Source organism: Tachypleus tridentatus, chromosome 7 (genome assembly GCF_004210375.1).
Source record: "Tachypleus tridentatus isolate NWPU-2018 chromosome 7, ASM421037v1, whole genome shotgun sequence".
In the NCBI taxonomy this organism is placed as follows: domain Eukaryota; kingdom Metazoa; phylum Arthropoda; class Merostomata; order Xiphosura; family Limulidae; genus Tachypleus; species Tachypleus tridentatus.
In genome coordinates this window covers 137,143,797-137,165,841 of record NC_134831.1, presented here as the reverse complement: position 1 = coordinate 137,165,841, position 22,045 = coordinate 137,143,797, and the positions used below count along the sequence as shown (strand labels likewise).

At 31.1% G+C, this 22,045-nt stretch overlaps 1 protein-coding gene across 2 annotated transcripts; it reads left to right on the top strand.

Annotated features, from left to right (window-relative positions):
• Positions 1-402: 402 nt before the first annotated feature.
• Positions 403-20,585, top strand: LOC143256688 (programmed cell death protein 10-like). Of its 2 annotated transcripts, none has more exons than XM_076514233.1 (8): positions 403-454; positions 604-685; positions 3,848-3,901; positions 6,625-6,748; positions 10,382-10,508; positions 12,001-12,082; positions 14,569-14,651; positions 18,809-20,585. In XM_076514233.1, exons 2-8 carry the CDS (start codon positions 614-616, stop codon positions 18,897-18,899), a joined length of 633 nt encoding a protein of 210 aa, XP_076370348.1. In that variant the 5' UTR covers positions 403-454; positions 604-613; the 3' UTR covers positions 18,900-20,585. The 2 variants fall into 2 exon arrangements, with proteins under 2 accessions (XP_076370348.1, XP_076370347.1); XM_076514232.1 differs by having other exon boundaries at positions 410-475.
• The last annotated feature ends 1,460 nt before the right edge of the window (positions 20,586-22,045 follow it).

Here is a 22,045-nt window from a genome sequence, read left to right as displayed (position 1 = left end):
TGAGACTTTATGAAATTTTTGTGTTGATATACTACTGTGTCTCGCTTCTGATGGGGAAAATTTGCTTAGGTAGATTAAATTATAAAAAGATTTGGTTGAAATGTTATTTATATCAGTCGTAAGAGATACAATCGCTTCAAAATTAGGTATGACTATTCTTAAGCGTTTAACATTTAACGCATGTGTCACATAAGATGTCGTTTAGTTTGAATATATCAAGTATTACATCACCTTTATATATTTTAATCACTCTTTCTATTGTTTACCAAATAGAATTTCAACTAAATGTTTATTGTATTATATTTTTATTTTAATAAGTATTAAGGTCAGATCGCAGCCACATACAAAATATATTTCTTTCCCTCTCTCTATATATATATATGTATATATATTAACAAACGCTTTAACTGTTTCTCACTAGGTGGCAATATCCAGATAGTAGAAGCTGTTTCCTGTAATTCGTAGTTCCTGTTTAGTATGTTTAAACGTTTTCACCTTTAACTCTATATCCTTTAAAAAAAAAAAAAAAAACAGCTGAACTAAATTTAAGTATATCATTGTTTTTAATGCTTATTCAATTAATTAATTATACTTTGATTCTAGATTTTGAAGTATGACTATGGGTGAGGAGTTACCGATAAATTATCTCGTTTACCCTATACTTCTGAGGCCAATTTTGGATAAGGTATGAAACCCAAAACAAGTTCTAGCCAAGGCAAATAATAAAACTTGTGAAACAAAAATAGTGGTTACTACTAATAGTTAGGCATTTACAATCTGTTCGTATGCCTGGTTAAAAATAGAATAAAATACTGCTCAAGTTTTTAAATTAAATTTTTGGTTAATGTAAAACTGAAAAAGTAGGAAAGTATTCTTTGATTCACTTGATTATTAATTAACAATATAATTACTGTTAGTGTTAAGTATAAACATCAGAATAAGTCTACACAGTTTTCAGCATAAAAATAATGCTCAGTGTATCCTCCATCAATCAATTGATGTGATTAAGATTATAACTTATAATGTATATATGAGTTTTCACATTTGTTTCTTACAGTAACAGTTTAAATTTTTAAATTTAACACTGAAAAAATTATCTTCATCAGATTTAACCATCTGTATCTGCCATGAGTTCCAACTCATGTTAGCATTGGAAATATATGTCCTCTTAGTCTTAGGATGTAGCTGGGTAACAGTGATAAACTATATATTATTGTGTAGTATTTATTATAATTTTTACAGTTGGATTAAGAAATTATGCAAGCAGAATTAAATGTTATAGATAGGGCTGTATTTGGAAATTTATTTGCTAGCCAGAAATTCAAAGATAGTTCTAAAAAGATGTGGTTAATAAATTAGTTGAGTTTACTATAAAGGTTCAGGGTGTTGCCATCTGTGAAGATAATATTGATTTACAAATGTATTGAGTTGGGGAAATAAATGACATGTGACTTTTATCTATAAAAATGTAAGGTAATACACATGGAATATCATAATTTGAATTATAAGATGAATTTTGGAGAGTCTGATTTTAACAGTGTTATGAAAAAAAACAATTTTAATGTTCTGGTTGATTAGCCTCTCAATAAACTGACCAAGTATTGTTAGTAGCTATTTACAAATTGAAAGATTTTAAGTATAGTTTCATTTGTAGTAATTGTCTAACAAAGTATCATTATGGCTTCAATATGTTTACATGAACAGGAAGATTATCATACAGCAATCAGTAAAACAAAAATATAGGTTGGAAAAATTTTTAATAATATTGTCAGTTTCGTGTATATTTTAAACCTGTGATTTTCTAGATTAGATTTCTAATCCCTTATAAAGGACCTTAAACCTTCTTTGATACTTATGGAATAAAATGATATACAACATATTCCCTTAGTTTCTTTAGTGACCAGTTTGCTGATAATCTTACTCATCCCAATTTATTGCTCAAAAGTTGCAAAATTCCATAGAATGTAATAAAAGTTCTGGTGAGTTATATATTAATGGATTATTTTGTTGTATCTTATCTTTAGTTTTTATCATACACCTCTAAGTTTTTCATACCTACTTAATTTTATGCTTTTTTGTTACAAATTTGGTTTCTTTGTTTTACTATTTTTCTGCCATTGCCATATGATAGATTTTCTCTATAATTCTGTATGTTGGTCATCTCATGAGCAATTTTACTTCTGTTAGTGGATTAATAAAAATTTTAATGTAGTTTATATTGTAATTTGAAAGTTTTTACATTTTTTTTAGGTGAATAAAAGCTGCAGTGTTAAAAATTGTCTTTTGTGATATCTTTTGGTTGTTACATTTTATTATAGTTATTATAATCTTTGTTAAACATTTCAGTATGTTTTTTTACAGTGTGAATGCTTTTCTCCACAAATATTTCAGTAAGTGACATGGAAACTGATCCTTTTTGTGTTTGGCAGGTTTTTGATTTGTGAAATACTTGCTTTGCTTTACTCTGTAGTGTGTGCCCCTTAATCTTGTTCATCCTTTTCAACAATATTGTTATGGTACTTTTTTGGTTTGACATGTTTCTATAATGTAGTGTTTATAAGTGTTCTTTTACTAGTGTTAGAACTATTTCTTTTCTTTCTTTACAAAGTCTTCCTATATTCACTTCTCTATTTTTTCCCTTATTATATGGCCAGGTGGGTTAAGGTGTTTGACTTATAATCTGATAATTGCAGGTTCGAATCCCTGTCACACCAAACATGCTTGCCCTTTCAGCCATGGAAATGTTATAATGTGACTGTCAATCCCACCATTCATTGGTAAAAGAGTAGCCCAAGAGTTTGTGATGGATGGTGATGACTAGCTGCCTTCCTTCTAGTCTTACACTGCTAAATTGGGAATAGCTAGCACAGATGGCCCTCAAGTAGCTTTGTGTGAAATCCAAAACTAATGAAACAAAATTGTTTGTCCATCTTGGCCATCCCCATTCACCATACTAAATTTTAAACTGTAAACATGCACAAAGCCCATAAATCTTCTGTTCTCACTTTTAGTATGAAAAAGGATGAGAAATTAAAACTATCAATTTCCTTAACAATCTTAAACAACTCAATCAGATTCTCTAATTCTTCTTTTCTTAAGAGAAAATTTCAGAGATCTTAACATGCATGGCAACATTTCCACCCTAAGTATCATCCTTTCTTGTTGTGCATATATAATACTAAACCATTAAGATATGATGTTGTGCTATAGCTCGTAACACTGGTATAGTACTCTGATATTATTTCAACTTTTACAATAAATTCATATTTCAGTTTTCACTATTGCATTCAATTATCTCAAGTGCAACAGCAAATTAACTGGTATTGCATTGCAGAAACAGCTAGTTAAGATGTTACTAAAGAAACTGCAGTTCTTGATGAGTTGTTGCATGTGTCATTGTTTTCCTGTCTTTCTTATATGCCATCTTTTGCAAAGATTACAAGATAGTCAGTTTTGGAGAAAACTAGTGTATCTACAACATTGATCAGTGCAGAACAGATTTTAAGGTTTAAAACAACTAAAAAATAAGAGCGCACTGTATATTTTTTATGTTGTTCTTTTCTGTATTCACATTTTCTCTTGTTGGCTATGCTGATTATTTTACACTTATCTAGAAGATCAGTTGAAATGTTGCTTATCGTAAGAAGCCATATAACCTGAGTGATTTCAAAAAGTGGGCCTTTCATTGTTGGAAGAAGAAAAAAAGGACTACCTTTTGAAAACTCTTGGGTCATAAGGTTTTTATTATTTTATATTAAAACTTCTTGAACCTGCATATTTTCTTGACATAATGATTGTAAGAAGAATAGTGGTATTTAAGGCTTTCAAATTTGTATTTCTTTTTCAGCTTGAAAGAAAGGACACCACTGCAGCTGAGGCTCTGAAAAGTTCACTTTCTAAGGTATTCTGACTGTTAATTATGTTCTTATTTTGACTGTGTCAAAATATTTTTGGGGTGTTTTTATATTATTCCACATTTTACATTGTTTTAAGAGAGAGCATTCAAAACTGCAGAAACAGAATTTAACGTACATACTTTAACAAAATTATTTTATTAAATTGAAACTTCCTTCTAAACAAATTAACAGTTGCTCAAAAATATGGGTTTAGTTTTCAGAACATAATTATATATCAAGTTATGACTACTTTGAAAAAACAAATGTACTACAAATTATTTTATCCAAATTTTATTTAACAAATAAACACATTGAATTTTAGCCATACATAAAGTAGAACCTAACCTGAGAGAATACCAGACAGCTGAATTTCAGACCTCAGTTAAAGATATAAATTAATATTAATTTTTGTTAAGTTTATAACATATAAGCTAATAAATCTTAAATGTATTAAACTTAGGAGACCAAATAATGTTACGTTAGAGATGAAAAATTTAAATAGTGACACAAATTATTGTATTTTTGTTGGGTTTTTTTCAGCCTGTTTGTAAACATTGTTTTACATTATGAATCATATGAAAACATTTATTAGTAGATGAACTAATTTGATAGGTTAGTATTAAAATCTATACACCAATGTACTCAAATTATTTCAGCAGAGTTCTGTCATAAGTGTCTAATGAATTAGTGTGTGTGTGTGTGTTGTTATTTCAGTGGATTTACTACATCTAGTATTATTAATTTTTTGTTTCTTTCAATTTACCACCAAATTTTCCCCCTTTTTTATGGTGTCATTTTTAAGCAGATTAAGAGAAGTATTATTTTTAGAAGTTGTTTCTAAGCCAGTTTATGTGTAGGTTACTAAGAATAGTAAAGTTTCAACCATTCTGATGTAAAACAGATCTTGATGGTATCACACTCGCCACAAATTACATAGTTGTCAGTTTGAAGAAGAGAGTTTCTGTCCAGGCTTCTTCTTTTTTTTATAGTATGTTAATAAATAGTTTCTTAACACTCCTGTGAAAAGTGGGGCCTAATAGGCCCCAGAGCAACTTGAAAGGTTATTAATATTAGGCTAATAATTTTGTATTTAAATGAAATTGCCATTTAAATCCATTAATGAATGGATTAACGAGATTCCCACTGTCCCTATCTGCTATCTAGCGAAACCACAGCCAGGGGAACGGGCTTGGAGAAATCAGGACTAGAAACGTCTTTTCGTAGGAGTGTTAATATTTGTTACATACTTCAAGAGCAGAAGAGATATCTCACTGATGTTTTTCATGAATTGTGTTTTCTCTATTTATGTAACTTGTATTTTACTGGGGACCCAGTCTATAAAATTATGGGCCTACATGCAATTTGGCTCTTATATATTTTAGAAAAATCTGTTTGGCTCAGTAACAGCTGTCATCCAAGCTTAATGGAGATCACACTGATGCTCAAAAGCACTCACAAAATAAGTTTTAAGAGGGCTTATTAGAACCTCATCAGGCCTGCCATAATGCCTGCTGATTTCAACCCAGCACTGTTCTTCTGTTTTTACTAAAAAAATAAAATAATTTTGGATTCAAATACCATAATTACTTGTTATGGCATTGTCCACACATTCACCTGCTGTTTATATAGATAAACAAGTTCACAAATAACTGTGTAATTCTTTTGGCTGCTGTGACTTTGAGACTTTAATTCTAATTGGCCTAAACTAGGCATGTGTTACTTACGGTCTGTGGGCCAGATGAGTTCTTAAAATATAATCAGATCTAGCCTGTGAGCTGCTCACAAATTTCAAGTTTTTATCATATTATTATTTATTTTATGTAATATAACCTGAATATAACCTTGAGTAACCTAAAGAGTTTCCTATTTTTAGATTTTAGATACTTTTTTAATAATAAATAGAGAATAACAAATGAGAATACACATGAAAAACAATAAATAAAGTACTTACCTGGGCCTCCTTTTGTTGCTGGCTTCTATCAGTGACACTCAATCAAAGTTTTTAATAATAATAGTAGTACTGCACTAAATGATTTTTATTTAATTAAATAATGCACCAAAAAACATGGAGTAATAGCATACAAAAAGCAGCAAGGTCCCATAATTATCATAATTTTTCTGGCTTTCAAACTATACAAGAGTTGTTACAAATAGAAAAGACCTTACATAAAAAGTATAAACACATCACACAGTGTAGATCTTTCTCCTTAAACTTTCCAGCAAGAGAACCAAAAGCTTACATTGGATTTTAGATACCTTACATAACTGATTCAGAAATTTAATTAACTCTTTTAATACAATAAAGTTTAAATAATTTATCAAAATATCAGAATATAAATCCTTAAAACTACCAGTTGCAAACAAGAAAATAAGAACTTGTATAAACTTTTAATATTTTAGTTTTTCTTCCAAAATATATTAGGTAATTCCCAGAGATACTAGTGTTTCTCCACATTTTAGAAATACATTTTTATGCACCTCAGGTTTACTATGTTTGAGATCAACTGCGTCATCACGTAATTTTAGTTTGATGTTTGAAATAACTTTTCTCATATTTCTTCAATATCTGAAGTAATTATTTCTGAAATTTGTAAAATTCTTATCATTTGAAAATATCATAGGAAAAGAAAAACCAATAGAAATAAACTGAAATATTTATGATCTGACACTCTTGTTATTTTGAAAATAATTTAAAGGTGTGACATTTACCATGTGCATGATATTACAGGTGGAACATCTTAACCCTGGATTTGCTTATGACTTGGTAATGGGACTTCTTAAACGTGCTGATCTTTCTGTTAACATGACGGAGAGTTTACTAAAATTACAAGGAAACATCCCGGAAACAGAAGGTACTAGCTCTTTTATATATATTCACACACTTGTAGTTGGATATTTGCTAAGTCATAAAGATAAATTTATATAATTAAAAGATTGTTCTTTTGTAATTAAGCACAAAGTTATACAATGGGCTATTTTTGCTGTGCCCACCACAGGTATTGAAATCCTGTTTTTAGCAGTGTGAGTCTACAGACATACCACTGTGCCATTGGAGGCATAATTAAAAGAGTAACATTCATGAATATGGAGAATTTTAAACTTCATTAAACTAAAAGTAAAAAAATAAAGACACTGTCAACATGTGGGTAAGTGAAGTTAGAGTGTAGCTAGTACTATACACACCAAAGGGAAATATATTTGATGAATGGATCTGTCATCTTTTAAAATCCTGTCTGATACAGCAGTGTTTACATGTTAATATCTTGGGTATAGGTACATTCATTTGTTTATAGACACTTAGACTACTGGTACTCTTACCTGAAAGTAATATCACTGAGTTTTAATACTTACCACTGATACCCAACCCAGGTTTTTAAAGCATCACTAGATTTGGTGTCTCTTGTTAGATGAGCCAATAGGTTTATCATTTCTTATCAGACCATTCAAATGAAAGTATCCTTCTACCAGAGGTGTTTGGTGGATATCAAATATTGTGAAATATAGTTAACTTTGCAGTCATTAAGATATCTTGCATGGTTATCAGATGTTTTTCTAAACCCTATGCACTTTATCATTCAGTTGTCTATAGGAAAGAAGTAAAACTGGTTGTTTTTACATTTTATAAAATTATTTTGCTGTTATGTGTCATGGCTGTTAGTCTTACAAAGACTACATCCTCCAACACTATTTTTTTCAAAGTACTAAGAAAATTTTCTGTCAGGAATATCCAGATCATCTTTATAAATGTTTTGCAAGAGATCCCAAAATCTAATTGAAATTTTTAACAAATTACTAAACAATAAACTGATTCAAATTAAAAAAACAAGTTAAATACATAGAAGCTTATTTCAACTTGTTCTACAGTGACTCAGCTGTGAACTACAGGGCTAATAACACTGGAGTTTAGGTTTTGATCCGTACAGTAGGCACAGAACATATCTGTTGTGCTGCTTTGTAAGTCAAACAAAACTAATTAATTATTTCAAATACTGTTAGAATAGCCTCCCAGTAGTAAGTCCATGGGCTTATAATGCTAAACATTGGATTTAAATATCCACTGTGAACAGAGCATAGGTAGTCCATTGTACTTTCAAACAAACAAACCATTAAAATAATTCATGTTTATCAACATTTTCTTTTATTTTGAAAATTATCGATTATTATGTTGAATTTGCTTGATTTAACTTTTATGTTTTACTTATAGTTTGTGTCTATCTGTAGAAAATTGAAAGAATTTAACATGACATAATGTTTTGAGACAACATGGGACTTATTGGTACATCTTGGCTGTTCCACACTCTTAAACTAAATTAACTTAATAAAAAGAAACAAACTTAAAGCTTAGCCTATATTATTCATATAACTATCAAATTTTTTCTAAAACTCATTTAACTTTACTGGCTCTACAACATCCAAAAGCAACCCATTCCAAAGGCCAACCACTTTGTTACATAAATAGAACTGTATTAGCTAAAGATGACTCCTACCCTACTAGAATTTAACATGTTTCTCATAGTCCTACTATTCTCACTGTTAAATATGCAAAGAGATAATGTATCAACACCATCAATTCCCTTCACAATCTTAAACAATCAGATCTCTACAAGAGAAAACAATTTGAGCCTCTCCTTGTATGAACACCCCTCTATCCCAGGCACAATCTAATAACCTTTTTCTGAACCCTGTCCAATAATTCAATGCATTTCCTGAAGTAAGGAGTTCAATGCTGAACACAGTATTTTAAATGCGACTTAAGTAGTAACCTGTACAATGAAATTATGACTCTTTAGACTTATATTCAATATTTCTTTAGATAAAACCTAAAATTCTATTTGTTTTACCACTAGAACAGCACACTGCTTGGATGGCTGTAGGACTGATTGACTAATACACCAAGACTCTTTTCTTCATACCATTGTTAAGGTTATCCCATCCAAATTATATTTCAAATTATAACCCACATGCATTATCTTTATTATAATTAAAACCCATCTGCCATTTATTTGACTAACTCACTAAATAATATCCTTTTATAACTCAACAGCAACCTCTTTACAGCTAGTTACATCCAATATCATCTGCAAAATTAAGTTATGTATTGACTATTCCTTCATCTATATCAGTGATGTAAATAGCAAAAAAAACGTCCTAAGACTGAGTTCTGAGGTACCCCACTTGTGACATTAATACAGATTGATTGTAACAATCCTCCACTTTCTTCCATCTAGCCACTCTTCTATCCAGTGTGGTAACTTATCTCCCACACCTATAGAGTCAATTTTTTGCAGTCCTTTTATGTGGCATCTTGTCAAGTGCTTCCTGAAAATCCAGATACACCAAACTTGCATCCTTACCTTCATCTACTTAAACAGTAACTTTTTCACATAATGTCAGAAGATTTTTAAGGCAAGATTTTCACTCAGTGAAACCATATTGATTATCCAATAAAAGTGATCATGTTACAAAAAGCCATTCAGTTTGTTGTGATTATCACCTACACAATTAAAACAACCAATCAGAACAATCTACTCTAACTAAATGTAGATTGAAACATCTTTCTTCATCACTAAAAGTTAAAAAACAACAGAACACAAATCACTATTTATCTATTCTGCAAGTTATAACTAGTAAACATGTAATTTTGATGAAACACAACTTTAATATTGGCTTTCAAACTTTTGTTTATTACTCCACAGTTCTTAATATTCAAGTTCTGATTTTCAACATTATCATTTCATCACTTGAACAGATCTCCCACAGAGAGATTATCCTAACAATTTAAAAATCTGAATTTCTTTTCCTCAGCTCAGTTTTATAAAATAGCTGTTGTTCTGATAGCTTCATTACTTACTTTACATCATGCTAATCACATTCTTTTAGTGAGAAGACTACAAGCATGTATGACTGTAAGAATAGTCCTTTCCAGTCTTAGACAAGGTTACAAAAACTTTCTTCCTCTTGAATTCGAAACTTTATAAATTGATCCTAGAACTTGAAGTCGTGTGGTTTATATACTTAACAACAATCACCTGCAAACACTTTTCCTTAACATCAGTTCTCACCTGTAATCTACTGTCTCTTGAAGTGTATTATTTAACACTTTTTCTAATTGAAACACATTAGATTACACAGTGCTATTAGTCACAAGTAACTCTGTGCACATTTATACTTCAGTATACTTTATGTGATTGAAAGCTGCACAGTGAAGTTTACCAGTGCACTTTGACTTTTATTTATTAGAAAACAATATGAATGTTATTAATATATCCAAAGTAAAATTTATTTGTGGATTTACAAACTATATCTTTTAATTATTTTTAAAAGTATCCAATTGCCAATTTATACAGGAAATTAATTTTTTTTTAAATAATGTCCTAATTTCTAATTACATAGAAGAACGTGTTTTTCATTAATTAAAGTTTGTTAATAATTTATTTGCTGTTGTGTAATAGAATTCATCATATTTTACTTGATTGTTTTGATAGAATACAAGTCAGCACGACCAGAAGATGCCTTCCAGGAACTGAATAAAAAGGCATATTCCTTGAAAAAAATACTGAGTCGCATTCCAGATGAAATAAATGATCGAAAAACATTCCTTGAAACTATCAAGTGAGTTAGGCTAATTCTATAATTAAGGGTCTTTGTGTTGTATGTTTCTATTCCTCCCTCATTTTTTTGTTAATAATTTAATATTACCTGTGTTGAGCTAACAGATTTTAAAATCAATTATCAACAGTAAACTTATGGTTTCTAATATAATACTTTCTTTTTTTTTAAATTTTCTTTTATATTTTTGCTATTTATTCATCAGTATAAAGAAAATAATTTAATTCTTATTCTTGTCTTCTCAAAATCTTCAGCAGAAGCATTCAAGATTTCTGGTAAATCAGGTTTAACAGTTAGTTTTTGTGGTACTATATGGAAAGCTAAGTGTAGCCATGTTTAAAAGTATTTTAAATCTTAAGAAAAATATGTATTTGAAGACATATTAAATAAGTAAATCCACAAATAATAATTATCTTTCAATATTCTGTTTTTATAGTTTCATTGGTAACAATGTTCTTCTGTGTTCATTTGTATAGGAACATGAAAATTTGAGTGTATCAAAAAGCAGTTTTATAGTGTTTACAAAATTTTTACTAAAGCCAAGGAAACATGTAAGAAATTGTTATTGTATTAGGTTGTCCAGAAATAAATGTTGTTTTTGAACTGTGAAGTTTGGGAAAGTTTAAACCAGTGTTGTAAAACATGCTTTACTCAAAGTAAGCACCATTTGCTTCAACACGCTTTTGCCAATCTGTAACAATGTTGTTTATGCCCCTGCTCTAAAAATCAGAGTTTCTATGATTAGTAAATTCCCTGAAAGCTTTTTCTGCAGCTGCCTAGTTTTGAAAGCATTTATTGTTCAAAAAGTTGTCAAAGTGCTTAAAAAAATGAAAATCTGTAGGGGAAAGGTCTGAGGAATAAGGTTGGTGAGGCAGAACCTCGATTCCCAATTCATTCAATTTTTGGAGCGTCATCCTTGACAGGTCTCATAACGCCAATTTTGTTAATCTCCCATCAGCTCATGCAAAACCCACTTATCCAACTTTTTCTTCTTTCCAATTGCACTCAAATTATTGGCAAAACTTTATTTGCTTGTGCCTAGCTTTTCTGCAAGCTCGCATACTGTTGTGCGAGGGTCTGTCTCAACTGCTTCCCATAATGTGTTTTCATTTAAGGATAACTTCCTTCCATGACCTTTGTGATCTTCAAGACTTTCATCACCATGGCCAAACCATTGGGGCCAATGCTGAACTATATGTTCAGTGACAAATCCATGGCCAAATGCTTGGTTGATGTTCCATGTAGTTTCAGTAGCTTTTTTTATTCAAGTTTGAAACAGCAAACAATTAAGACATCTGGTAAGCATCAAACATTGGATTAAACCAACCAGCCAACAATAAGTTACTCAATGTTCAGCTTCTGAATGTCATTGTGAGAATTCCGAAATTTATTACTGGACAACCTAATATTTTAATTTTAAAGATGTTTGCCTGAAATTATGTTTAGACCAACATACAACAAAATTGATAAGTACTGTTTTTTCCTTGTTTTTTAGAGAAATTGCCAGTGCAATTAAAAAGCTTTTAGACACTGTGTATGAAGTCACTAGTTTCATTCATTCAACTAGTGGAAGGCAGGTAAGCCTGGATGAATAAAATTAGTAAACTGTATTTCTTAAAATAAATATTACACTTCTTAAAGTTCTATATTAACTACTGTTTTATCTCTCTTTTTTTTTGTTTTTGTGTTTCATGTTGATAGAAACATGTTTTTTGCAACTCAAATTTGGTATCTGTTAAAGAGTTATTCAAGACTATTTAATTGATCTGTTTGGTAGAAGGCTTTGTGATACTACACAGCCAAGAGACAGATAATTGTAATCATATCTTTCATTTTATCAATGTCCTATATGGATTTCCAGCAAGAAAAGTACGTTTTAAATGCAAAATTTGTGTTGCACTTCACTGCTTAAACATTAAATAAGTATAGATGATGTTCTAAAGGAGGTTTGTATTATCAGACACTTTACTTCCTCAGAGTTTACAGTTAGAATCTACTGCACCAAAAGCATCCCAGAATGTTTATCTCTAGATTTATTACTAAAATTCGCACATAGAATAATACAATTTATTTCACAATTTGAAAGGAAATAGTAAATTACTATTATGAGTAAAAGCAATCTTACACTGTTTTTCTTCAAAGGATTAATGGAGATTTTATAGTAAATGTACAATATTATGCTATCCCTTACCAGTGCAGTAACATTAGTTTTGTATACACTGCTGGCCACAATCTTAAGGCCAATGAACATAAAGAAAAAATATTCATTTTGCATTGTTAAACTCAACCACTTATTTGATTAGAGCTTCGAAAGATGAAAATAAGAAAAAGGAAAATAAAAAAAAAAACTTTTTTAGCATTTAATATGGAAAAATGTGAACACTTTGAAATTAGCCTAAATACTAGCTGGTCAAAAGTTTAAGACCATACCAAAAAGAAGTCCTGAACAGGGTAGGAAATACCCAACAAGAGGTCGCAGTAGTGAGTTGCACGGCCATCATTGTGAATAACTGCAAACATTTGCTTTGGAATGTTATTCCAAATGGTGAAGATCATGCACTGTTTGGAATTGATGTCCATTTCTATAGACTTCCCTTGCCATCCATCCCCAAACATTTTCAATGGGGTTCAGTTCGGACGAACACGCTGGATGGTCCAAAAGAATCACATTAGTTGCCATGAAAAAGTCCTTTGTCCTGCAGGTATTGTAGATTGCAGCATTGTCCTGCTGAAAGATCCAGTCATTTCCACACAAGCGAGGGCCTTCAGTCAGTGAGGATGCTCTCTCCAACATGCCAATGTAGCCAGCCACTGTTTGATGCCCCTGTATAACCTGAAGCTCCATTGTTTCATGGAAGGATAAAACACCCCAGATCATGATGGAACCTTCTCCACTGTGTTGTGTAGAAAATGTCTCTGGTGGGATATCCTTATCGTGCCACTAACATAGGAAGCCATTGGGACCATCCAAGTTAAATGTTTTCAGAGAGCAAAAACTTCATCCCCTTTCCTACGTCCCATGTTTGGTGCTTCTCTGCAAAGTTTAACCAAGCTGTTTTGTGGTGTGGAAGGAGGCGTGGTCTTTGAAGACGTTTATGATTTTTAAAGCCTTTCTCTCGTAGATGCTGACTTATTGTTCTTGAGCTGCATTCTACATCTGTAAGAGCCTTAATCTGGTTCAACAATAGGCTGGTGTCTTGCTGGACAACCCGTTGAATCCTCCTGCTCAATGACAATGAAATTTTCTTGGGCCAACCACTTGAAATTCTTGTTCTGTATCCCTCGGGATCTTTTAAGGAATTTGCAACAGCAGTTTTACTACACCCAATCTCACCAGCGATGGCACATTGAGAGAGACCTTGCTTTTGCACCTCGACAATTCTGCCACATTCAAACTCTGTCAACTTTTTAGCCTTTGCCATGTTTTTACCCAATGTAACACAGGATATGTCAGTGGGAGATGTTGACAATGCTAATGCTTGAACACAAATGGCTAAATTTCGTTACGTGTTTACCGATTAATGCTTTGTTTTAGTATGGTCTTAAACTTTTGATCAGCTAGTATTTAGGCTAATTTCATAGTGTTCACATTTTCCCTATTAAATGCTAAAAAAGTTTTTTATTTTTATTTTCCCTGTTCTTATTTTCATCTTTCAAAGCTCCACTCAAATAAGTGGTTGAGTCTAATAATGCAAAATGCATATTTTTCTTTTGTTCATTCGCCTTAAGATTTTGGCCAGCAGTGTAGTTGATGGTATTGATATAACTTAAAGTTGATAATTCTTACTTTTAAAAATTAGATCAAGTAGCATAAATGAACTCTTTATACAAGTTTAGATTAGTTTGGCAGAGAAAGAGGAAAACTGCTAAGTTTTGGCTCTTCAAATCAGTATTTTGAACATGCTGTGAGTTACGTGTGTTTAGTTCTTGGATTATGCCTAGAAGTTCCTGTCTTCTCTGTAATGATTGTGCTGTTAATTGTCTTTCAAAACTGTAAGTTGAAACAAAAGAGAAAAATCAACTAACAATGATTTCTATTATGGTGGTTTTTCTTTTCTTTCAGGCTTTGGAGCAGCGAAAGAAAGAGTTTGTGAAGTGTTCTAAACGATTCAGCAACACGCTGAAAGACTTTTTTAAAGAAGGGCAGTAAGTTGCATGTTTTTCTCACCCACTGGCATCTGTCATTTCAACAGTTAATTATTGTGTTTGTCAATAAATTATGTCTCAGTCACTGCAATTGTTGCCCATCAATTGGCTGTTTTGTATTCATCTGTCATTATAATTGGCTGCTCTGTAATGTTTATTAGTTAGTTCAAGCTGAAATTTAGGCTTGTAATCTTGAAGAATCACTAGGAATATAGTATAAACTAATGTTCCTAGTGGAGAAAATGTTAAGCAAGCCTTTTTTGAATAAGTTTTGAAAATTTGCTTTTCTTTTTGGTTTTTTATTTACTTCTAACTTTGTTTTCTGAGTACAAATCTATATCTCTTTAATGGTAAAAAGGAAAAATGCTTTCCAAGATTACTGGAAATATATAAGGGTTGCAGTAACAGGATAATGGGACATACAGTGAGTGCAATTAGCATATGAGGCACTTACTGGAAATTCTTTGTAGCACATTTCATTCACAAAACACTAGTCATATTTAAGTGAATTGAAAAAGTTCATCGATTTATCTTTATTAATATTCACAATGCATATGTACTTGATAAAGGTTTCCTTTTCTGGATGATATAGGTGGTGATAAAGTTTTGTGTGAATTAGTACTGTAATGAAAGTGCAAAATTTTATTAACCCAAATTGAAAGGCTGAACAAATAACAAGTTTAACTAAAAACATAGTGTATTTCTTAATGAGAGTTTGTTAGCAGTCACAATGTTTAGAGACAACTGCACATGTTTTATGAACGGTTTTCTTAAGTGTCGGGCATTGAACATGATATCCACGTCAAACAGTCTCCACCTTTCTGTGGTTAAAGAAATATAGTTGTGATTCAACTGGCGATAGCAATCGATGTTTCATAACTAATTTGTGTTTATAAACACTAAACGAATCATTCTACTCAGAACAACATGTCTGTGGAAAATTAATTAGTTGAAAATTGAGATAAGTTGTTGACCCCAACTGTCTTTTTACATCAGTTTGTTTTTAATATAGATTATAAAATTAATAGTATAATGTATTAAAATTTAAACAAAAGTTCAAATGAACATTAGTAAATTACTTGAAGGGTTTTAATTCTTTCATTCAGTTCTGGGATTTTCATTATTATCATATTATGAGACTACTTCAATGTTTATCACTTCATGATGCAGTTTTTTTTAATTATAAATAATAGGTGAAAGAAAACTGTATATGATTGGTGCAATTATTAAAATGTAGAGTATTTGTAGCAACGTAATGTAGAAGCATTAATACAAGGAATTCAACTGTTAGTGTTTTATACATCATGTTATTCATGTTTGTTTTAGGATATGTTTTTGTGATATCGTATATAAGGATGTTGTTGTTATACACCACAAAAAGTACTAGTTTTTGTATAACATAAAAATTGCCATGTGAATATAATATATTCTTCAATCAGTAATTCATCAAAACTGTACAGTTTTTCTAAATCAAATTACAAAGATCAGTTACCATACTTTTATCCTAGTCACACAGTATATTTTTTTAAGTAATGTAAAATATATCGTAGCTTGTTTTTAAGTGCAATTTCATATGCAGAGAAACATTTGTAGAGTGCATGGAAATGAACTAGTGAATACAATGAACATGTTCACATTTTTATAATCACAACTGAAATTTTTGAAGTCAGAATATTTAGACATTTTTAGTTCACAAAACTTATAATTTGGAGGAAGTTTCATATTTCTCAACCATTATTCATATCTATGCAGCAGAAATAATTGGTTATTAAGACATTTCAACAAAATACATCGGGAAAATAAAGGTTCAGTGAGCTTTTTATACACACAAAGAGAGAAAATTTACAAATTATAACTATATATAAATCTGGTTTGTGATTTCACTTGTTTTTTGTAGTTTAATGTATATTTTCAGTTTAGTTGATTTTTCAAAATACAACAACATTAAAAATAGAATTTTGTTCGTATTTATTCAGTAAAACTTTTGGAACAGGAAGATAAGTAATTGAAAAATCTTTCACTGTGCATTAAGTTACTACAGACATTTTAGTCGATTAAATCCCCTTTATACAGGGCTAGTCTCGTACATTACTTTATATCAGGTCATCCCTTAATTAATGTCTGATTTTAAATTCAGAAAAAGAGAAAGGAGTTCAAATTCTTTAATGTTATTTAATCAATAATGTATGTTCCATTATTACTAATTACTTTCTGTGAACGATTCACAAGCTTCTGAATGCCACTTCTATAAAATTCTTGGGGTTTGGAGGAAAATAATGTAGAGAGGGTGGTTTTGACATCTTCATGTGTTCCAAGCTCTTTCCCATCAAGATAGTTCTGCAAACTTTGGAATAGATGATAATTAAATGTAGCAAGAGCTGGAGAATAAGGAAAATTTGGAAGTTTTTCCCAGTCTAACTCTTCAGTCTTTGTAGATATGATCCTTGCTGTATGGGGGCCATGCATTATTCTGGTGTAACACAACACCTTTATGACTGATCAAAGCAGGTCTCTTTTCTTTGAGTGCAACATTCATGCACTCTAAGAGTTAGCAATAGAAGTCTGATGTAATCGTTGCATTGAGTGGCAGCCACTCAAAGTGGATCACACCAACAATATCCCACCAAATGCTTAACAAGGCTTTCCTAGGGTGATGATCCATTTTGGGCTGTGCTTTAGCCATTTTGCATTGTCTGCAGCACTTAACATTTTTATAAAATATCCATTTTTCATTTACAGTCACTAACGTGTCTAAAAAAGGTGAGTTACATTCATGAGAGTGCAGAGAAGTGCAAATGTCCACTATTGCTCTAAGGTTGGCTTCTATCAAATTATGGAGGACACAATTTCCAAGTTTTGACACCTTTCCAAGCTGTTGCAGATAATGGTGAACTGTTGAATGGGTTGAATTAAATTTCTGTGCTAGTTCTTCAACTGTTACAGCACAATCTTCATCAAGTGCAGCCAGCAGCAAGTCATCATTAGACCCAACAGGATGACCTGAACGTGGCGCATCACTTAAGCTGTAGTCACCTGATCTGAACTTCTGAAACCACCTTTTACATTTTCTTTCATTGAGAAACTTCACACCATAAACACCTTGAATGTTTAGTGTAGTTTCTTCTGCACTATTGCCTTTTTTAAACTCGTAAAGCATTATAATCCTAATGTACCCCTCAGACACATCCATCTTTATAAGGGTTTATTTGATTAATGATCTGTAAAAGTGGAGTTGGGTTAGTTTCTTTATTTGTCTGAACATTTTTATACGCATCTTACTACGTATTTTAGTCATTAAAGCCTTTTACAAAGACAGAAATGATGATACACTTTCTGTATTAAATTTTCAGACATTACTTATTGGATGACCTGATACATGGTTTATGTAGTACCTCATTCAGTATATGGTCTTTCAGGCACATAACAATCATCTCCCATATAATCAGTGTTTGTTCTGTACGTAAATTGTCTGATTTGATCAAACATTGCTTAGTTATGTTAATTCCTCATCTGAATTGTATTCCCAAACAGTACTAAGACTATATCTTGAACCCTTGAGCTTGACGATTTAGTTGAACTTATGATAATGTAGTTGATATTGGCTATGTTATCTTTTAAAACATACACCATAGGTCTTGATTCATTAACTCATATAGTTATTTCTTGTTAGCTATTATAAATCCTTCTCTATATCAGTCATTCAGTTTATTTTTGTCTGCTCTGTGTTTGTCATATGGTTATTCAAATAAAATTGGGTGGTTTAATTAGCACTTAAATCACCTGTTGTTTATCATTAGACTGATAACTAGCTATGTCTTTTGTTACTCTTTTTGTGAAGTGTGTATGACATTAATAGTCTTTAAAAGTGAGAGAAATCAGTATGTGAAGAAAGTTGTATTATTTTACTTAAATTACATGTTTAATTGCAAAACAGGATGTGTGTGTGTATATGTACACACACATGTATACATGTTTACCAAAATAAGGTGTTAAAAGTGAAAAGTCGCTGTTACTATAAAATCACAAAATTAACACGACTTGCATCAAACAATGGATGTAAATTTAGTTTATGATATCGCATATATAACACAGTTTTATGCAGTTGAAATAGTTTTAATTGATGCAAGGCATTGAATTCATTTTTAATTTTTCTACAGAGCTCAAGCTGTATTTGTAAGTGCCTTGTTCCTGATTCACCAAACTAACGTTATCATGGTGACTGTCAAGAACAAAAGTGATAAATACTGACAAAACTAAGGTCTTAAGAACGGGAAGCAGCTGAAGACGTGTATTTATTTTGACGAGGAACCATCTTGAGGAACTAAGAAAAAAAAAAACTGTACTTGATGTACCGTGATTTTAAGACAAAATATTCATAAATCAAAAGAGGAATGGCCATGATGTAATAATCCCCAGTCAGGTTATATGTGAATATTAAGATAATTTTCATAAACAAACTCTTTGGTGCCTTTTCTTTTATGCACATAATTTCTTGGCATGAAAGGTAATTAAAAAGTGGCATATTTTTAATCAAAAGTACATTTTATTTGCTATGTATATCCAAACTTTGTTAAGCTGGTAGGCTTAGCAAATTGAACTTTTATACTTCCAATTCATGTGTTTTCATCACGGTGAAAGAAAGTCGTTTCATCTAAATGATCCCCCTTTATTTCTTTATGAACCAAACTGGTATACTCTTCCTAGTTACTGCAAAAACTGTAAATAAGAGTTGATACTGTACAGCTACAAACATCAGTGTATTAGTACATCTTAGCAGAGGATAAAGTGTGTTATTTACGCTCAGCATTTCAGCTATACAGTTTTAAAAGTTAAGAATGAAAGATAAGATAGAAATAAAACTATTTATTGAGGATAAAAATTTGTTTGAGTAAGTTTCTAATATTTTATTTGTATTGCAGAAAAGAACAAAAAAATCCATACTTAAGTTATTAATTTTACAGTAGTGTTTATTAGATTTAAGAGACTTGTGGAAAGTATTTTAATAATTACTTTCCTTATCAAGACCCTAAATTAATTACCAAAATGTAATTGTAATTTGTAGCCTCTATATCACTAATAATTGTCCATGTTCCTGATGTTATAGTACATGTTAATCATTTGGTTAAGATGATAAAAAAGCAGTGAGATGACTGTCTGTAGCGAAATTGTATAGTTGGTTATAAATGTTAATTTTCATACTATATATTGGCAATTGATCTTAAAAATCTTAGAAAATGTATTTCCCCCACAAAAAATTATTGATATTATTTTAACAAATACCTTTAGTGTGTTCCAAGCCTGCAAAGAAGTAAGTTTCACGAAGTAATATTTTTTTGTGCAAAACTAGGTACCCATATCAGTTTTGGTAGTTACCGTATATCTATGTACACAAGTGTATTTAAAGAATAGTTTTGATTTGTGCCACATTGCATGCCGATACAGTGTATAAAGAAAACCAGTGTTTATTTTTGTTTCGTGGTGTTTATAATGTAATCGAATCATGTGGTGAAGGGTTAACTTACAGTTCTGTTTTGTGTGATAAAGAATTACATTTAAAAATCATATAGGAAATTTATATGTCGATGACAGTTGTAAAGATAAAATAAAAATTGGTCGTAGGATATAGGATAATTCATCAGTCATACACTGTGGTTGTGGTGTTTAAACGTTGAAATCTCAAAATTGCCATATTGCTTTTGGAAGGTAGGCCTATCTTTATTTCCTGAAGAAGAAAGATTTACCTTCCAAAAGCTAGGCCTGTCTTTACTTCATAAAGAAGAAACATCTACCTTCCAAAGGCACTATTTGTGTTGTTTTTTACTGTTTATTTGATTTTTTTACGGGCTTGAAAGTTGAGATATATAATATCTGATTTTAGGATTGTGTTTTATATGTGTATTTGTATATGAAGAGTTTCTAATTAAATTCTGAAGCTGATATATTTCCCTTGTCAATTATTGTACTCGCACTACGTTAATAGTCACAACAATAAACACAAGTTTAAAGGGTAAAACTTTATCATATGTATTTTGTTTCAAACATTATTATTACTAAAAGTGTTCAAAAATTGTTTCAGTAATATAAAGAATACTCAGTCATTCACATAAGTTACCATGTTTTTAAGGCATAACACAAAATATACAAAATTGAAATTGACTTTGCCAAAAAAGAAACTATTAGACAGGATGTATGCAATATTAGTAATACACTGTGTGTTGAGGGAATCAAATGAACATCCCAATCTAAGTTTAATATCATAGTTATGCTTCGGACTCGGTATGGCCAAGTGGTTAAGGCGTTCGACTCGTAATCTAAGGGTCGTTGGTTCGAATCCCTGTCACACCTAACATACTCGCCCTTTCAGCCGTGGGGGCGTTATAAGTGACGGTTACTCCCACTATTCGTTGGTAAAAGAGTTGGCGGTGGATGGTGATGACTAGCTGCCTTCCCTCTAGTCTTACACTGCTAAATTAGGGATGGCTAGTGCAGATAGCCTTTGAGTGACTTTGCACGAAATTCAAAGCAAACCAAGTTATGCTTCGCTCATTTAAAAAACAATCATCACAAAGAGCAATAGATTTATTTAACCTATACGTGTGCATTCACACGAAAGCATAATTTTAAATATGTTAATTTTTGTTCGGTTAATGTGATTTAATTTACCTGTTTGCTCAAGTTTTCGTGTATTTATATGTTAAGTGTTTAAGGATATCGATAGAGGTCGCTGGTTTTTAATATCTTTTTTACTGATTTACTGCAATTGTTAATATCATGAACAAATTAGAGAAAAACGTTTATAACTATATTTTACTTCACGAAATTTGGCTGTAGTTATCGTTTAAGAGGCTACTAAAATATGTCTGATGTGTGTGTTCGCATATTTAATAAGTGGTGTTATAAATTAATGAAGGAATATAACAAGTCACTGGTTATATTTCCAACTAAATTTTATATATATTAAAATGACGTTCGATGCTAATGCTAGCTTGTTTCTTTATTTTACTTAATAATTAAACGATGAGTTGCATTGTGCAATAAAAACAATTACCTTCCAGGTCACTGCGCAATACAATATTGAGTTATCAGTTGTAGGTTTGTTATACTGTTTTGTTATGAGTGACATTATGCAGCGTTTTCTGTCGAAGATTTGTTGCATAATTGCTTTAATGTGTAAAACATCATGCAGTGTTAATTTGTCTGTTGTAGGTTTGTTATGTGGTTTCTAATTTTTCGTTTAATTCTGTGTAAGTAAGCTACACATTCCTTTAGCTGATTAACTGCATAAGGTGAGAACGATTTGTTTGTTTTCATTAGCATAATTTTTCACATACCCAGTCTGAAGTTTCATATTTGGAATTGAAGTATTAAGTCATACTCTCTGAGATTCCATGATC